The sequence below is a fragment of the Myxocyprinus asiaticus genome, chromosome 40 (assembly GCF_019703515.2).
Source record: "Myxocyprinus asiaticus isolate MX2 ecotype Aquarium Trade chromosome 40, UBuf_Myxa_2, whole genome shotgun sequence".
In the NCBI taxonomy this organism is placed as follows: domain Eukaryota; kingdom Metazoa; phylum Chordata; class Actinopteri; order Cypriniformes; family Catostomidae; genus Myxocyprinus; species Myxocyprinus asiaticus.
The window spans coordinates 37,282,932-37,303,157 of NC_059383.1; the positions used below are offsets into that span (position 1 = coordinate 37,282,932).

A 20,226-nucleotide genomic window follows, 5' to 3' on the forward strand; every position below is an offset into this window, starting at 1 on the left:
GCTGATACGTCTCGCTCGCAGTGCGTGAGTGAGCGTGATGCTAATTTCATTATTAACACAGTACACGCATCCCACCGAGAGCGAGAACCACATTATAGCGACCACGAGGAGGTTACCCCATGTGTCTCTACCCTCCCTAGCAACTGGGCCAATTTGGTTGCTTAGGAGACCATTCTAACTCACGACTCCAGGGTTGGTAGTCAGCATCTTTACTCGCTGAGCTACCCAGGCCCCATCTCTTCCTATTATTAAATAATCGTCTGATTGTGGTTATTTGAGAGAACCGCGATTATTGTGCACTTCATATTCTAATCTCATTTTAATGCCCAAATAGGGAAATTTTAAGCGAATATATAAATACCATAAACAGCGCATTTGTGTCTCATTCAGTTGAATTCCGAGCGTCACTGAGCCGCACCGTGGATCTCAACCAGAGCAGCTCCTGTCCATAACAGCGTGTGAAGTGCTTTTCAAGCTCTCTGATGTGCGCCCCGTCTGCAGAGGCTCAAGCCAAACTCCCACGTAAATATAACAGATATAAACTTTGATATTGAACGCAAAGTGCTCCGTGTTCACTTAAATTTAACAATCATGTAACTAAGTAGCTCCGCCCATAAATCTCATTGGTCAAATCCTTCACGTAGCTGCATATTAAACATCAATTATGCTCAGATTTTCGTTTTTATTCAAATTGATTAACATTTCATTAAAATTTGAGACCAATGCCTCAGATTTAATTTCGCATTTGTAGGATGATCAGAAAGCAGAGGACGAACTGGCTAAGAAGAGAGCGGCATTCCTACTGAAACAGCAGCGTAAAGCCGAAGAGGCGCGAATACGCAAACAACAGCTGGAGGTGGAGTCAGAACTCAAGCGAGATGAAGCCAGGTATCAGTCACTGTGGATCTAGTGTGTTTGTGCAAATGTTACAAAGTGAGAAAGATGCATTCAGGTACTATGGGGATTCTTAGATGCATTTTCTTTCTGTGTGTGCTCACGTCAGACGGAAAGCTGAGGAAGATCGTGTGCGTAAAGAGGAAGAGAAGGCTCGCAGAGAGCTGATCAAACAGGAGTATCTGCGCAGGAAGCAGCAAGAACTGCTAGAGGAACAGGGCGTGACCAAGCCACGCCCACGCAACAGGAGGCCACGCCCCAAATCACTACACCGTGCTGAATCCTCATGTTCTACTCGTAAGTATTCTAGAATCTAGCCTATTGTTTTTATGTGTCTATTTGAGACTATTAGTACATAGATTGTGCTCCTATACAAACTGTATTCCATATTAACTTCTCTCTTTCTCTCTGTAGCAGTTAGTCTGTGTTCTGCTCCCTCTGGATCGTCTCTCTCATTGGCTTCTGTTGCTACTGAAGGTGATAGTGTCACGTCAGGAGGGGCCAGTTCACACAGGTGAGTGTGGACAGTACATTACCCATGTGTGGTCCACTTATCAGGACTTACAGGGATAGTTCACACAAAAATGCTAATTCTGTCGTCATGTGCTTGACATCATGTCACTCGAAACCTGCATGAAATCTCTGGGTGTGCATTGCAGGGGCGAGTCAGTGGAATCTTTTCCCATATTGAGCCGAAATGCAAGCAGGAACATGGAGCGGGACTGGGACAATGGATCAACGGCTTCATCCATCACTTCTGTAGCAGAATACAACGGTGAGACACACATTTTCTCTCAAAGAACTACACCTCTTTTTGGATGCACCTATAATGATACCACGTTATGTTTTTTGTTTGTTCTTGTAAAATAACAGCGCATTTCAAAATTAACTAGCTTTCGGTTTGTTTTTGTTTTTTTGCTTTCTTTATCTCAGGGCCCAGGTTGTTTAAGGAGCCGAGCACAAAGTCTAACAAACCCATCATCCAGAATGCCATTGCTCACTGCTGTCTGGCGGGAAAAGTCAATGAAGCCCAAAAGAACGCCATTCTAGAGGTGAGTTCTGTTGCTATGTCAAGACAGTTCGGAATAGCATACTTCCATACTACTCTTACTATTTATGCAGTATACAGTATCTTCTGTATGCGCATATACAGTTGTGCTCAAAAGTTTGCATACCCTTGGAGAATTGGTAATATATGTACCATTTTTAAAGAAAACATGAGTGAGCAGGGAAAACACATTTCTTTTATTTCTTATGGGATTCATATTCAACTGTAGGTTATAACAGAATGGCACAATCATAAAACAAAACATGGCAACAAAGAAACAAAATGAAATGACCCCTGTTCAATAGTCTGCATACCCTTAGTTCTTAATACTGTGTATTGCCCCCTTTAGCATCAATGACAGCGTGCAGTCTTTTGTAATAGTTGTCTATGAGGCCCCAAATTCTTGCAGGTGGTATAGATGCCCATTCTCTTGGAAAAATGCCTTCAGGTCATGCAAAGTCTTTGGTCATCTTGCATGAACTGCAAGTTTGAGATCTCCCCAGAGTGGCTCGATGATATTAAGGTCAGGAGACTGTGATGGCCACTCCAGAACCTTCAACTTTTTCTGCTGTAACTATTGGAGGGTCAACTTGGCCTTGTGCTTAGGGTCATTGTCGTGCTGGAAAGTCCAAGAGCGTCCCATGTGCAGCTTTCGTGCAGAAGAATGCAAATTGTCTGCCAGTATTTTCTGATAACATACTGCATTCATCTTTCCATCAATATTCACAAGATTCCCTGTGCCTTTACAGCTCACACACCCCCAAAACATCAGTGAGCCACCACCATGCTTCACAGTGGGGATGGTATTCTTTTCACTATAGGCCTTGTTGACCCCTCTCCAAACATAGCGCTTATGGTTGTGACCATAAAGCTCTATTTTGGTCTCGTAACTCCAAATTACAGTGTGCCAGAAGCTGAGGCGTTTCAAGGTGTTGTTGGGCATATTGTAACTGGGCTTTTTTTGGCATTGGCGCAGTAAAGGCTTCTTTCTGGCAACTCGACCATGCAGCTCATTTTTGTTCAAGTATCGTCGTATTGTGCTCCTTGAAACAACCACACCGTCTTTTTCCAGAGCAGCCTGTATTTCTCCTGAGGTTACCTGTGGGTTTTTCTTTGTATCCCGAGCAATTCTTCTGGCAGTTGTGGTTGAAATCTTTTTTGGTCTACCTGACCTTGGCTTGGTATCAAGAGATCCCCGAATTTTCCACTTCTTAATAAGTGATTGAACAGTACTGACTGGCATTTTCAAGGCTTTGGATATCTTTTTATATCCTTTTCTATCTTTATAAATTTCCATTACCTTGTTACGCAGGTCTTTTGACAGTCCTTTTCTGCTCCCCATGGCTCAGTATCTAGCCTGCTCAGTGCATCCACGTGAGAGCTAACAAACTCATTGACTATTTATACACAGACACTAATTGCAATTTAAAAAGCCACAGGTGTGGGAAATTAACCTTTAATTGCCATTTAAACCTGTGTGTGTCACCTTGTGTGTCTGTAACAAGGCCAAACATTCAAGGGTATGTAAACTTTTGATCAGGGCCATTTGGGTGATTTCTGTTATCATTATGATTTAAAAAGGAGCCAAACAACTATGTGATAATAAATGGCTTCATATGATCACTATCCTTAAATAAAAGACAGTTTTTTGCTATTTTCAAAATCAATGCCAAAATTTCACAATTTCTGCAGGGTATGCAGACTTTTGAGCACATCTGTGTGTGTGTGTATGTATATATATATATATATATATATACACACACACATACATACATACACACACATATATACACACAGTGACTGGTTCGTTCTGAGCAAAAACTGTATTTTTTCATTCCGGTTCAAAAGTTCCGCAGCCAATGTTCCAAATGTTAACCAGTTAGGATGAAATAAAAGAACGGTTAATAACGTTCTTTTTAAAATGACAGCACTCTGCACTAAGGGGTGGGTAAAATATCAATTGTAGTGTTGCCAGACCTCACAAGAGAAACAAGCAATCGGGTCTGGAAAACAAAAAGCCCAAATTAAGCCACTTGCCTCACCAAAATAAGTGAAAATTAGCAATTAAAGCAATTATATTTTTCCTGTGTGGTGGATTTATCAGCACAGAAATTGTTACAAGCATACAGATAATTAACAGTTAAGTCTATTTTAATTACGGATCTGCTTCTCAGTCAAAACCCAGCAGTATCAAACTTGTGTTAACACATCATATCTTACAATAATTTAGTGAAGACTTGGAAACAACTGAGAAATATACTGTTTACTTTTAAAAATGTTTTCTTTGTATCTGCATTAACCGTGCATGTATATGTAGTAATTATACATTGTTTTTAAAAAGGTCTTCATTCACAGAATCTGAAATCCACAACAGGAAATTAGGCAAAGAAATGTGTGATGCAGAAGTTTCCTTCAGGTTCAAAGCACACGTTTAATTTTTTCAGGCAATACGAAGTGGTGTAGTTCCAAAAATGTACTGTGATAAACCCTTTGGTGTTTGGTTTCATGAAAAAATTATTGGAATGAAATTAACCGGTTATAACCTGTTGCCAGCAAAAAAAAAATCGTTTTTGGTTTTCAGTCCCTGCTTTACAATAATCTTTGATTGGATATTTTAGCACTGTATTAAGCCATTTTCAATGTTTTTTTATGACACCACATGACACATGAAGCCCTCAATAGGAAGGCTAAATGCTTGCTTGCTGCCTTTTTTAATGGTGATAGAAACAAGACCCAGAGCTGCGCATGCAAACCTGACCACTTGATGGTAGTCATTGTAACGGTGATGGTAACAATCAACAGATTTTTATTTTTTTTTAATCATACACGGGTATGGAGAAAAAGAACTTCAGACTTCACAAACAAGAAGATACTGAGCGTAACAACAAATTCAACAATAAAAATAAATAAACTTGCAAACAATGAAAACATACATTATGTATTCAAGCCTGGGGTCCTGGGTAGCTCAGTGAGTAAAGACGCTGACTACCACCCCTGGAGTCGTGAGTTCGAATCCAGGGCATGCTGAGTGACTCCAGCCAGGTCTCCTAAGCAACCAAATTGGTCCGGTTGCTAGGGAGGGAAGAGTCACGTTGGGGTAACCTCCTCGTGGTCGCTATAATGTGGTTCTCGCTCTCGGTGGGGCGCGTGGTGAGTTGTGCATGGATGCCGCGGAGAATAGCGTGAAGCCTCCACACGCGCTATGTCTCCGTCGTAACGCGCTCAACAAGCCACGTGATGCGCGGATTGACGGTCTCAGACACGGAGGCAACTGAGATTCGTCCTCCGCCACCTGGATTGAGGCGAGTCGCTATACCACCACGAGGACTTAGAGCGCATTGGGAATTGGGCATTCCAAAATTGGGGAGAAAAGGGGAGAGAGAAAAAATAAAGTATTTAAGCCTGGTGCATGCTGGGAACACCAGCTTCGAAAAGTTAAGTAAATTTTACTGTTTTTATTTACCTGTGAAATTTACTCAAATTAGCAAATAAATAGGACACGTTTTTCCACTTTAGGACTGAAACATGTTGATGCAAGAACAAACAATCATAAATTATATTTACTTATAAGCTAGAGCATTTATTTTCACATGTTTGAATTGAGTACAAATGTAGAATTTACTTAATATTTTCAAGTTCACGCTTAATCTAACTTATCTTTTCTGTTATATTTACTTCACCACAAAGTATTTGATTTGATTTATTTTTTCAGTGTGGTGGCATTTTTGCCCCAAACTCTCCTAAATTTCTGACCCTAATCTGACATTTCTTTATTGCCTAATTATTTGATTGGACTGTCAAAATATCCAGCATTTTATTTTTATTAAAATTGGATTAAAAATCCAAAGTAGCTGATTTCATTCCAGAGATGAAAAAAGCAGTTGCAAAATTAAATGTGCAACATGACATCAATGTAGCATACTACATATGAAATGTTAGGTTTGCATATTACATAAAGGTTTTGCATACATTAAAAAAGTATGCATTATACAGCATACTCTGATCCATTCTGATCATGGCCTCAGTTTGTCATTACTTTTGTAGTGAATAATCATAACAAAGACCTTTTGAGCACACCTTCATGTTCGTGTTCAATATGTAACAAGTTGTTGCTCTAAATCCACAGGAAATTGAACGCTGTGAGTCCAACCACCTGATAATCCTTTTCCGAGACAGTGGATGTCAGTTCCGAGCACTTTACTCGTATTCCCCCGAAATGGAGGAGATCCTCAAACTGAAAGGCACCGGGCCACGATCCATCAGCCGCAAAATGATCGACAGACTCTACAAATACAGCTCCGACCGCAAACAGTTCACCGTCATTCCTGCAAAGTCCGTCTCTGTCAGCGTAGACGCGCTTACCATCCATGGTCACCTGTGGCAGGCCAAACGACCGAGTTCCAAGAAAAAATCATAACCACTTCCTGTTGGCTCCTAGGATTGCTCCGCTGCTTTCTGATTGGCTACTGCACTATATTCCAGTCTCCTTTGAATTTAATTGCTCTTGAACTGCCAATTTTCTGGCGAGCAGGCCTCCTGATCTCCTAATGGTCCATGAGCTTCTTCATTTCTCATTTCCTAATGGACTCCTGCTTTCCTATTGGCTCACCAGCTGCTGCGCTCCGATTGGCCGCTGCGCGGTTACAGATGGAGAATGGGAGGAGCATATGTTTGATTGACAGTTAATGAATGTGCTTTAGGGTTATTTCATTGTTCATTGTTTTTAGGCAGAAAAGTGCATGTGGCACTTTTCTGTTGGGAGGAAGTTTGATTTTACCATAGTATTCATTTACACAGGGACAAAAGATTACACTTCCACTATCTGGATTATGTATTATGTACACGCGCATGGATGTTGCTATGGTTACGAATGCATCCTGTGTTTTGGGTTTCTTATACCTCTCCATATGCTGCTGTTCATAGGTGACGCTCACTTTAACAGTGCAATGCAATCTACGAACCACATGAAAAGGGGGTGTGTGTGTGTGTGTGTGTGAGAATGTTGACTTTGAAGATTTTCCAGCTTTTCAGTGTTATGGTTTTAGAATGTTTTATCATGAGATGGTCTGTTTTATCAGTTCTTTTGTCCTTTTTGTGTATTCATGCTGGCTGCTGACAGTATTAACTTTTCGTAATTCTTCACTAAAGAACCAGATTGTCATGAAAACACATTGCCACTGATTGTGTGTATTTAGGAAAGAATGTTTGCACTCCAGGGACTCCTGTGAACAGGACTTATCTGCTGTATATGTTTGGATTGCACAAAACTTTGCTTTATCTTTTTCTTTATTATTATTATTTACCATATATTTATTTTAAAGAGGAACACTGAAATTTAATAAATTATAGAACCAAAACAATGTCTTGTTGTGTGGGTTAATTTTAGCAATCTGACATATTCATGCAGGATCACATAAAAAAAATCAATATATTATTATCCCTATAATATGATAATGAATGAATGTTACATTTATATAGCACATTTCTGACACTACACTCAAAGCGCTTTACACAGTAAACAGGGAACTCTCCTCAACCACCACCAGTGTGCAGCATCCACCTGGATGATACAACAGCAGCCATAGTGCACCAGTACGGTCACCACACACCAGCTATTGGTGGAGAGGAGAGAGTAGAGTTATACAGTCAATTAATGGAGGGGGATTATTAGGAGGCCATGATTGATAAGCGCCAATGGGGTAATTTAGCCAGGACACCGGGGTTACACCTCTACTCCTTTTGAGAAGTATCCTGGGATTTGTAATAACCACAGAGAGTCAGGACCTCGGTTTAACGTCTCATCCGAAAGACGGTGCCTTTTTACAGTATAGTGTTCCCGTCACTATACTGGGGCGTTAAGACCCAAACAGACCTCAGGGTGAGCACCCCCAACTGGCCTTCTTAATATCTCTTCCAGCAGCAACCTTAGTTTTCCCAGGAGGTTTCACATCCAGGTACTAGCCAGGCTCAACCCTGCTTAGCTTCAGTACCAGGTGAGAGCTGCAGGGTGATATGGCTGCTGTCAATAATGAGATAAGGATTAACTCTCAAGGGTGAACTTTACGTGCATTCTCCAGAGAGACCTTTGTGCCTCCTCAAAAGCTGGTGCCAGCTTTAAAATGCCTTTTTATGTTGACTTTTAGAAAAAGCGCTTTCATTCAGAAATATTGTTTTACTCAAGTTTTATATCAGTTGTTCTCCAGAAACAGTAATGCAACTTTTTCAACAGGGTCTACTATAATGAAATATTTGAATATGTTTCTTGCACACACACACACACACACACACACACAAAAAAACACTCGTCAAATACATGCCCCCCAAATGGTGTAGTTACAGTATTTACCAGCAAGAGGGAACTGGACCATGCTCACCAGCCAAACCAAGGTAAAAATTTTGCTTTTTCTCTGTGCATAAAACAGTTTAAAGTGTCTTTATTTACACCGATCAGCCACAACATGAAAACCACCTGCCTAATATTGTGTAGGTCCCCCTCGTGCCGCCAAAACAGCACCAACCCGGATCTCAGAATAACATTCAGAGATTATATTCTTCTCATCATGATTGTACAGAGTGGTTATCTGAGTTATCGTGGACTTAGTCAGTTCAAACCAGTCTGACCATTCTCTGTTGACCTCTCTCATCAACAAGGCGTTTCCATCCACAGAACTGCCGCTCACTGGATGTTTTTTGTTTTTGGCTCCATTCAGAGTAAATTCTAGAGACTGTTGTGTGTGAAAATCCCAGGAGATCAACAGTTACAGAAATACTCAAACCAGCCCGTCTGGCACCAACAATCATCCATGCGATTTAATCAGCCAATCGTGTGGCAGCAGTGCATAAAATCATGCAGATACGGGTCAGGAGCTTCAGTTAATGTTCACATCAACCATCAGAATGGGGAAAAAATGTGATCTCAGTGCTTTGGACTGTGGGATGATTGTTGATAAATAAATATATAGATCGTTCCACCAATTAAGGACTTTTAAAGGTGTAGTTAAATAAAATAAAAATTCTCTCATCATTTACTCACCCTCGTGACTTTCTTCTACACAACACAAATGAAGATTTTTAGAAGAATATCTCTGTTAAGCTCAGTCGATAGCATTTGTGAAAATTATAACAAATTATTTCCGCTTGCCCCTCCTTTTCTTTAAAGCAAATGCAGGGAAGTGAATAATCCATAAACGCTAAATTATTGACTGTTTCAAAAGTATAGCCACAAGACGTAAACAATAAGAGTGTTAACATGATTCTAGTGTTATAAAATTGCTAACTAACCTTTTCTGTGTAAAGTTTTAAAGGAGGGACGAATCGAAATGATTTTTTGTGGTAATCAACATTATGCCACAAATGCTGTTGATTGAACTTAACTTGTATTGAACCCGTAATTTTCCTTTAAAGCCAGTGGACTTCAAAGTGTGGGCCGTGTCACCTGGGGGTTGCACAGGGTATTTGCATTGGTGCACAGAAAACTGGCCTAGTTCTCGAATCTTGTTTGCATTCATTCATCCAAATTTGCTGTTGTGATAGGACACGGATGAACCAATGGACTCAGATGCATTCACTGTGATGCTCTATAAATACCGGTAAACAAAGTAAATGTGAAGGGAAATATTTTCAGTGAATTAAGGCTCCACTGTAGAGTGCAACAGTCTGCTTCCAGAAGTTAAAATCCCATTCATTTTCTCCATAGGGGAATTGATTTTTAACAATAACTTACAAATCATTAACTACAGACCTACCGTGTGCTCTGAGGTTGTTAATCGATGCAGTATTGTATGCCTCTCTTCTGAAAGCCATCAAAAGCTGGTCCTGAAGGGAAACGATCCACCAATCAGAGAATCGCAGCAAACAAGGCACAGAAAAAGAGCTCTGCAGTGACTGCTTACTCTCATGAAGCACTGTGAATAAAGCGATCAAGACGTTCTCAAACTACTTATTTATTTGAAAATATCTAAATCTATTTGCTATAAAATTGTAATATTGTTTATATATCTATAATCAACAACTTGAAATAAATAGTTTTATATTTCCATTGTTTTTACTCGCAATGCTTCATGTGATTGTAGTTCATTACCTCATTAAAGACAGTGAGTTCACAGACTTGTCTGATTTTTAAATACATTTATTTTCTTCAAATCAAAGTTTATAATGTTGTGATTCACCTCGGATCTGGTTGGTTTGGTTAATGGTTTAGAACTCTTTTATGAAGGGTTTTATGAAGTCCCTATGGAAGAAATGTATGGGAAAAATACAGCAGGAACCAAAAAGTGGGCGGGCACCGTTGCGCTCTATTTTATGGCTTCAGAAGACTTATATGGCAAAATATTGCTGGTTTGGAACGAATTGAGGGTGAGTAATGATGACAGAATGTTGTCTTTTTTGGGTGAGCTATTCCTAGACATAGACCAGCATGGAAATTGCATGTTGGTTAAGCTGGTCTTTTTATCAGGGAAGAAATTCTGTCCATGTGTACTCAAGGAACTTCAACATGTATTTCAAGAGTCTCAAAAACGTACCCATATGATGCGGACACTGAAGCAAATGTCCCCATCTGGAGGATGTGTCTGGAAATAATTTGCTTAATGAAGTCATGATGTGAGAACATACAATACAATATATATATATATTTATATACAGTGCCTTGCAAAAGTATTCAGACCCCTGACCAATTATCTCATATTACTGAATTACAAATGGTGCAATGAAATTTCATTCTGTTTGATATTTTATTTTAAAACACTGAAACTCAAAATCGGTTATTGTTAGGTGACACTGGTTTTATGTTGGGAAATAAAAAAAAACAACTGAAATATCTTGCATAAGTATTCAACCCCTGGCTGTGGAAGCTGTCGGGTTACACCGATGAAAGAAACTGCCTTATCGAGGACACCTGTGAATCATTAAAGTTGCAATCACATTTTCTGGATAAAAAACCCATTCTTGAAGGATCATTGGTCAGGTTGAGAATCTGAAGATCAAAGTGTATTCCACAGGAGTTAGAGATGATGTAATAAAAATGCATAGATTAAGGAAAGGGTACAAAATAATATCCAAATGTTTGGATATCCCAGTGAGCCCAGATCAATAATCAGGAAGTGGAAGCTGCACCACACCACCCAGGCACTGCCAAGAAAAGGACTCGGCACTCTAACAAAAAGGAGACTTGTGAGAGAAGCCACAGAGAGGCCAACAATCACTTTGAAGGAGCTACAGAGTTCAGTGGCTGGGAGTGGAGTAATGGTACACTGTGTAATGCTGGCCTGTGGGAGGGTGGCAAGAAAGAAGCAGTTACTCCGGAAGTACCATCTGAAAGCATGTTTGGAGTTTGCCAGAAAGCATGTGAGTGACCCAGCTGTGATGTGGGAGAAGGTTTTGTGGTCAGATGAGACCAAGATAGAGCTTTTTGGCCAAAACTCAAAGTGCTATGTGTGGCTTAAACCTAACACTTCCTATGCCTCAAGACACACCATCCCTACAGTGAAGTATAGTGGCAGCATCATGCTGTGGGGATGCTTCTCATCAGCAGGGATTGGGCATCTTGTTAGAATTGAAAGAAGAATGGATGGAGCAAAATATAGGGAAATACTGCAAGAACAATGATCCCAAGCACAAAGCCAAAGCAACATTGGAGTGGCTTAAGAACAAAAAGATAAATGTCCTACAGTGGCCAGTCAAAGTCCTGATCTCAATCCTATTTGAAAAGTGCAGTCCACAATTGTCACCCAACCAACCTGAACAACCTGGAGCAAATCTGCTGAGAAGAATGGGCCAAAATCACTTCGTCACTGTGTGCAAAACTGGTACATATGTACCCCAAAAGATTTAAAGCAGTTATTGCAGCAAAAGGTGGCTTGACCAAATATTAATGTGTGGGGGTTTAATACATATGCGAGCAAGATATTTCAGTTTTTTATTTTTCATAAAAATATTTCCCAACAAAAAACAATTTCACCTAACAATAATTGATTTTGAATTTCAGTGTATTAAAATAAAATATCAATCAGAATGAAATTTCAATGCACCATTTGTAATTCGGTAATATGAGAGAATTGGTCAGGGGTCTGAATACGTTTTCCAAGGCACTGTGTGTATGTATATAGTTTTAAACAGAGTATAGCATGTCACACAGCAGGACAGGGCACCTTTACAGAAGTATTTAATGAATTAACCTCAGTCACCATTCACTTTCATTATGTGGAAAAGAGCAGATCTTTCTGCTGAGTTTTTTTTTTTTTTTTCCTGTTCCACTGAAGAAAGAAAATCATATGAGTTTGGAACGACATAAGGGTCAGTAAATGATGACAGCATTTTAATACGTGAGTGAACTGGTATTTAGCATAACCTACCAACAGATGGAAGCAAAGAGTATTTTTGTTTCCACAGTTGAAAAATCCCTCGAGTTTAAAAACATTCAAAATGATGAAAAAAAAAAAAAACATATTTTGTCTCCAAAAGTTAATTAATACAATTTCAAACTGATTTTAAATTAAGTTGCACGAGAATGTGATCAATACGATATTTAATTTATTCATGTTCGAGTTTTTGGTTTGTTCTTTGTCTTTAAAAGGCTTAAAAGGTTTAATGTTCCCACAATAATAATACAAAATAAAAAATAAAAATAAAAAAAACACGAGTGAAGCCTTTACTATACAAAAGTTGCGAGGCAACCTCAGCACTGTCTAATTAATATGCATAAGCTCATCTCCGCACAGGATTCCAAGAAACGTTCCTTCACAGTTGATATTCATGAGCTACGCCTTCGCAGAACCGCCCACATGGTGATGTCACGGATTTTAAAATGGCGGTTCCAACGTCTGCTTTAAAATCACATGCATAATCTGCCGCCCATAGTTTAAAAATAACACCACGGACATAATGTTTTTGAAAGGAATATATGTATTACATCAATAAAACAGCCTGATTTGAATAAAAAATGGATTCGGTGGTCGGGGAGGATCAAACGCTGCCGTTTGACATCAATCTGAGGTGAAGCGCTTTATTTTTCTTATTCTGTCAAGAGTCTGGCAGGAGACGGTTAGCATGCAAGCCTGAAGAAAAAATTCTTAAAATTAAGTACATAAATAGTTCTTACCAAATGTAATCAATCTGTTCTTTAACGTTTGAAATTTTCAATGTGAAAAAATGCAGAATTGTACCGTTAAACAACCTGGCACACGGAAATCGCCACAGAGATTAGCTAATATAAACATTAACAGCATTATGAAAATATCGCATGTTTTGCTAAATAAATTGCAATTAAACCATTCCCAGAGGCTAATATATATATATATATATATATATATATATATATATATATTCTTTAGATTTGTATGGCTAAATAGACCATTATCATGCCATGTTTTTGTTACTGGATGATGAAGATGGTGAATGTGACAAGTGTTTTTTTTTATCATGTATTGTCTCAGATCAATATTACTTAATGTTATTGGTAAATTACCTTACAGTTTGATTGCAATGACAATTATGTTTATGCTCATAATTTCATAAAGCATGTTGATTCATGCATTTCTAAATTGAGACATCTAACATTCACGTATGTTGACACTTTTCCCCTATATTTTATATTTATAAATACATAAATGAACATGCATCTAAATACAGTTTTATTCATATTTTGTATGCCCCTGGTGTCTGATGGGGGCTGAACACAGCAGTTGGGGTGGATTCATGTTTGGATGACATGCTGGTGTTGTTGATCTTAGTTTCTGAATGTGTGTGTGGAGTCTGAGGTGTAAATCTCAACCCCAGTGTTAAAAACAAAACACACATGATCCTTTAAAGTTAAATATAGCATGGAGGTACTTGATCTCGAAACCATCTGGGTAGGCAGTGTGTTTTTGGCATTATATATGCTGTTTTCAGGAGGTAAATCAGACTAATTTTGTTCAGAAGAAATGTTACACTTTTGCACAGAGTAATAGACTATGCAATGCATTGCAGTACATAAAATATAGCTGTAGCTGTAGAAGTTCAATACAAGCATTAAATATAGTTGTAGCTATTAAATGCAATGCAGTAGGAGTTCGATGCAAGGCATTAAATGTAGTTTTGGCTTTGAACTGACTTTGGTTGTCTTGTTAAGTAATGATGACAGCGAAAGAGAGAGATACCGAGTCTTGCTGTTGTTGTTTGTGTGATCATGCGCTGTCATAGCAAAAATACACACGCAGTTTCCTTCACGGAAACTGCACATAGCGGAAAAGCGCTCCTGTATCATCTGACGGACTGATCTCTATCTTTTACCTCTCTGTGGCCATCTGAACATGAAGGACGTGATATAGGTAGGTTATTACCCTCTTACACGTGTGTATAGAGGTAGTGCTGTAGATGTGTAGCTCTGTATTTCAAATATATTAGTGTTATGATGCCTAATTTAAGAGACAACATTGCCAAGATCATCAGGACTCTAATGGCCAACAGTTGAAGGACACTGGGGTTTGATGGTCAAGATAGAGGTCTATACTGCTGTCCTAATGGCTGTGTTATTGTGCTGTAAGGTAATGAATACAGAAGCTCTAGTGAGTCTGGCACCTTTATAAACCCAGGTGGTGAGCCTGTAGGGAAACATAAGACGTAAGATGATATCAGCTGTGTAAGTCAGCTGCTTAATTCTGATATCTGATAGGAGCTTTTAACCAATTTGATTACATATCTGAGGTTGGACACTGGCTCATATTTATAAACCCTTGAGACAGCCATTATATAATAAGAGTTAGTTTGTGTGTCTTCCCGTGGCTAGCACAACGCTAACAGTGCAGAAAAACCCAAGAAGAGGAAGTTGTTTGGCTGTGATGTGTTTTGTTGTGGAAAGGCCAGAGGCAGTGCATCCGTTTGGCTCCATCCATCCTACTCAGAATACCGTAGGTTATTTAAAAAGGTGCATCAGTTGTTGAATTTTCATTGAGACAATAGACCCGGTTTACAGTCTTGTTGAGCAAAGTTGCACCTGTGCCTGTCATACAGTACATTTTTTTTATGAAGTCAAGCAAAAGAGCTTCTATTTTCCACATGAACATGATTTCATGAATAAATATTTTAGGGATGCACAATCTATTGGTGATCATATTGGACTCGACCATCGGCCACAAGGCGAGGATCAATATTAATAATTGTTAGGACAAACTCTTAAGTACACTAGGGTGTGTTCACACTTGTAGTTCGGTTCTCTTGGTCCAGATACATTTAAATGATACATTTAGTCCTGGTTCGCTTAAGCGTTCACACTGGCATTTTAACACCGAACCTAAAGATATGAAACATAAGGCATCGGGAAAAAGTCACAACCTGATTGGACAGCTTTTATGATGTTTATTTTGCGATGGAACTTGCCGAACATCCAAAACAATGCTGGCTGTTGGGCGAAATGCGCTCGTTGGATTTATATATGTATATATGGTGGTATTTATACCAGCTGAGAACAAATGAAGAGCTAATAAAATGTGTAAAGGAGTCAAAACAGCGCCAGGAATTCCTCCGTTGCACACACAAACGAAGATATGCTGCAAGGACGGCGGTTCCGACGCTTGTACCGAACTGTAATGGGCAACATAGCTCCTATGATGAGAAGAACCAGGTATGCTTGAGGTCAGTATTAGGCAAATTACTTCCTGCTATTGGTCCGTTTACACGTCTTTGGTCCATGCTGCGTTCATATATAAATCGAACTGCACCAGAGTTCATTTGGAAGCGGACCGAGACCCACTATTCAGGTGGTCTAGGTCCACATGTTTGGTGAGCACCAAGGTTCGGATGGCAGCGTTCACACTAGCATTCGTTTTAATCGAACCAAATCGAACCAATGCCAAGTGTGAACACACCCTAAGTATTAAACTTACTGCACCGTTTGTCTAAAATAAATTTCTTACTAGTTCAAATTCCAGTTTTACTTATCAGCAATGCACTTCTTACTAGTTAAAATGATCATTTTTGATAATATCAATGATTACATTGTTATTACTAGTAAAAATACCCATTCCTGTCATCAAAAATTTAACTGCAACTTGTGAAAATGTTAATTTTTGATATCTGTAAATGTATTTCAACATGTTAGATAAACTAGAAATTAGGGGTGGGAAACACAAGGTAACTGGCGATATGATATAATATTGATATTTGGGTCATGATACAATATTGTTGCAATTCTTTATTTTTGGTTTATTGCGATTCAAAACTATAATGTATTGCGATTTCACTCAATGTTTTTCATTCGTCTTCATCAGACTTAAGAGAACTGTTTCCAAATCACCAAATGCATTGTTAAATTAATATAAATGTGCCTGTTTACAAAACAAGATCAGTTTATTTCCTAACATATATATACAATTCAAAGCCATAAGCATATAAGATCATAATGGCTCCCTATTTCTGTGGTTAGGTCAATGTAGCTAGACTTTATAAAAATAAATTATAGTATTTATGAATACAAAAGTAGCCTAAACATTTTAAAAACATTATTTATTGCAACAGTTTCAATACACAAAAGTATAATAGATTTCACCTAAAAGGCTAGCCTATTTTATATGATACTAACATTTTTGTCAAAATACTTCCGTTAATGTTACTACTGTAAAATCGGGACTGTTGTTGAATTCCTAGATTGATTTGGCAAAGATAATTTTTTTTCCCATCACCATAATATTAATGTGGAAAAATGTACATAATATTAGCAATATTTGGTGTGCAAATATCGATGCAATATCATGAGGAAAAATATCACAATACTTTAACATATCAATATCCCCCCGCCCACTATAACTGGATTTCAGATATCAATAAATTGGAAAGTAGTTAAAGATATCAAAAAAGTCTTTCTTACCAATTAAAATAACATTATAGAGGTTTGAAATTAACATGGCCACTAGTAAAAACCAAATTACAGGTATCAAAATTAGCATCTTTACTAGTTTTAATTCAATTGTTGGTATCAGGAAAGGACATTTGAACTAGTAAAAATTTAATTATCATCAAAAATTATTTTTATGAAGAAGTGCATTGCTGATATGTGAAATTAGATTTTCAACTAGTAAGAAATGAATTATGGATATCTGTAATAGCGTTTTGAATGGGAGTGAATGACAGATAATTGTGAAATTCTGCTAGTGAAAATTCAGTATCAAGAATTACGGCTTTTACTAGTTAAATTTAAATTTGAGATCAAGAATTTATATTTCTGCGAGTGATGTCAATTTTGATATCAAGAATGAACCTTTTTACTAGTGCAAATGTAATTACTGATTAGGGATAATTTTGTCTACTCGAGTACTCTGAGTACTATTGACTCGTCGAGTACTCAAGGGGCATTGACATGTACATAACTGTATATATAATAACATGTCTTTGGCTGCTGCATTGCGTCTTGTTGTTCCAGTGTATCGTCTATTCATTATTATAGGCTGTTGTAAAATAATCTGTTACAAAATGTACAAAAGATTACATAATCAAAATATAATGCATCATATTTTGTCATTATATGAAGATTCGCTGCCCAACTCAATGACAGAATGTGCACAAAGCGCGTCTGTCTGTTCTTCCTTCAGGTTACCGTAGTAATCTTAGTAAGCGCGCACCAGTTTTTTTTAGTGACTGTCTGAACTGTCTATTTTCAAATCGTGGTGGGCTTAACAGAAGACGCCATAACCATCGTGTTTTTAATATGCGTGTTAAGTTGAAGTTCAGTTTTGAAGACGCTGCATTCTGTTCCATTTAACTGCGCTCTTTCTAGCTGTTTGAAACACTCGCCTGCTGTATATGCGCTGCTTCAGCACGTTGAATCCACTGCCACACGCCTGGTGTGTGTGTGTCCAAGTGTTCGCTCCTGTGGGGAAAGCCGCGATGCTCTGTATTGTTGTTGCTGTGATGATTCATGGAGCGTTCCATTCAACTCGGAGAGTCGGAATTTCCACCTTTCAACTGGGGAAAGTGCAACGGAATGACACTTTATGTCGGACTTCTAACTTGGAAACTCGTGCGTAAATCTTAAACTCCCATTTCGTCGAGATGCAGGTTTGTGTTACATCACGCAAACATGTCGGCTCCCAGGGCAGGGAGGTTTACAGTCGGTGACAAACATTCACTTTTATTAAATAATATCCATTAACGAGTCAAAGTTCTTACATTAAATGATAATAAAACATGTTTAGCAAATGTTTTGCAGAGACAGGTGTTCAAAACACGGTTAATTACACTCTCTTTTGATGATCGTAACGATAGCATTTCAACGTCGTATATCAGTTTGGTTGCTATGAGACGTCTCTGACAATCAATATACCCGTCAAAATCACAACGTAATCATTCTCAAAATTAAAAATAAGCTCCCTCTTTGACATGATTATGTTTAGTTGTCAGGTAATTGTCACTGGATTTCGAATTAAGTGAAAAGTCACATCATGCATGATCACCATCGATCATCGTTTTCATGATTGATCATCGCTGCCACGTCTGAGTACCTGAATATTCGAGTACTCGTGCCCATCCCTACTTGCTACCAGTGAAAGTGTTATTTTTTACATTTGTAATTACATTTGCACTAGTAAAAACATGAATTATTGATATCAAAAATGCCATCATCACTTGCATAAATACATATTCTAGATGTAAAAAATTTATATCAGCTAGTAAAAACTGTTTTTTTTTTATTTTTATTTTTATATATCTGTAACTGCATTTTCACTCGTCGAATTTCACAATAATCTGTCATACACAATTACAGAGATCTAAAATGTATTTCTTAGTAGTTGAAATTCTAATTTCACGTATCAGCAATGCACACTTCTTACTTGTAAAAATGATAATTTTTGATCAACAGTTCATATCCTGAGAATCAATAAAAGTAAATTCGGCTTGCCATAGTAGAGCTCTTTGAAGGAGGGCTACTGTCCATGTTTGTAAACACAATGCGTTTATTTCAGATGGCACTTGTGTTTGTTTTACTGTATAAACATGAATAGGATTCAAAGAGGAGAGAGGCAGGTTTATAGTTTATTCTATTGAAGCTCCTTGACAGCTGCGCTTAGTCTTACGCAAGTCGAATGTGCTATAGTGTACTAATGGGTTTGCCGTAGGACTCCGTGTCAGAGGAGTAAAAGGGAATTGAACTTGGAGGGAAGTCATTTAGAGACCTGATGTAGTAGCCTAGAGTCACAGCACATACACACACCAGACACAGGCAGTGTTGTCATTGTCAGTGTTATTGGCAATCTTAAAGGGATAGTTCACCCAAAAAAATAAAAAATAAAATAAAAAAATCACATTCACTCACCCTCATGTTGTTCCAAACCCATATGACTTTCTTTCTTCTTTGGAACACAAATTGAGATGTTTGGCAGAATGTGAGCCTCAGTCACCATTCACTTTCATGGCATCTTTTCCCATACAATAAAAGTGAATGGTGAATTGATGACTGTTTTGCTCAGTTTATCTTTGTATGTGTAATTTCCTTGTGACAATGAGCATATTTAGTAGCCTATATGCGTGCATGTGTATTTTTAAACTGTTGTGTGTGTTTATGTGGCTGTAGTATTTCCAGACTTCCTGAGTCTCTGAACAGCAGCAACTTCAACATGGACAACATGACAGGTACACACACACACACACCACGCAAACACCCTGACCCTCGCTTTGACCCTTTAGGTCCTATAATATGGTCCCTTGATGACCACCTCATGGGTAATATATATGGGTGTTTCTTCAAACAAACAAATTTCAAAGTTTTTCTTGTTGTTATATGAAAGTCATATTGAAACTGATTTGAAAACTTCATCATTTTTTTTGTGGTACTTTTCAAATGCCTTTTATGTATAGATTTGACAGCTTTATCCTTGTCCAAGACCCAGATGTTCAATATTAAACTATGAAAATTCATTATACAAATACAAATTATTACATGTTTTATCAAGACTTGCATTTCTAGAAATCCACTTTGCTAAAAATACCCAAAGTGGAAGAAACACCCATAAATATATATACGGTGTGTCCCCAGAAAGTATTTTGACACTTAAATCACACTTGAAAATTTACAAGTGTCTTAGCAGCATTATATATCAAAATATCAAACCAAGAGTGTTTATGAACTATAGAGATTTGCAAAAGAACGAGATTAAAAAAGCTCTTATGTCGTCCCCCCCTTAAATAGTTTACCTTCATCTCTGGACTGATAACACACTTTCACGCGCTCTTGTTGTCTTTCTCTCTGACTTTTACATGCATGCGTTTTCTTTCATACTGTATATTTGAGATGTTTACTGAATTCTCAATGGTCC

The 20,226-nt window shown here is 38.1% G+C and overlaps 2 protein-coding genes across 14 annotated transcripts in view; both read left to right on the forward strand.

Moving 5' to 3' along the window:
• The window catches only part of LOC127431170 (calmodulin-regulated spectrin-associated protein 1-B-like), a 32,985-nt gene extending 25,683 nt beyond the window's left edge, over positions 1-7,302 (forward strand). For 2 of the 3 annotated variants that reach the window (XM_051681473.1, XM_051681471.1), the window contains 6 exons: positions 752-888; positions 1,004-1,191; positions 1,309-1,408; positions 1,554-1,669; positions 1,828-1,946; positions 6,069-7,302. In XM_051681473.1, the coding sequence (XP_051537433.1) occupies positions 752-888; positions 1,004-1,191; positions 1,309-1,408; positions 1,554-1,669; positions 1,828-1,946; positions 6,069-6,359 (951 nt within the window). In that variant the 3' untranslated portion in view covers positions 6,360-7,302. The remainder of the gene's footprint in view (positions 1-751; positions 889-1,003; positions 1,192-1,308; positions 1,409-1,553; positions 1,670-1,827; positions 1,947-6,068) is intronic. The other variant, XM_051681472.1, reaches the window with a different exon arrangement.
• A 5,435-nt stretch (positions 7,303-12,737) lies between these two features.
• The window catches only part of LOC127431166 (CDK5 regulatory subunit-associated protein 2-like), a 61,956-nt gene continuing 54,467 nt past the window's right edge, over positions 12,738-20,226 (forward strand). For 9 of the 11 annotated variants that reach the window (XM_051681456.1, XM_051681464.1, XM_051681458.1 and 6 more), the window contains exons 1-2: positions 12,738-12,934; positions 19,485-19,543. In XM_051681456.1, the coding sequence (XP_051537416.1) occupies positions 12,882-12,934; positions 19,485-19,543 (112 nt within the window). In that variant the 5' untranslated portion in view covers positions 12,738-12,881. Of the gene's footprint in view, positions 12,935-14,096; positions 14,251-19,484; positions 19,544-20,226 lie in introns of those variants that run through there. The other 2 variants (XM_051681462.1, XM_051681465.1) reach the window with 2 other exon arrangements.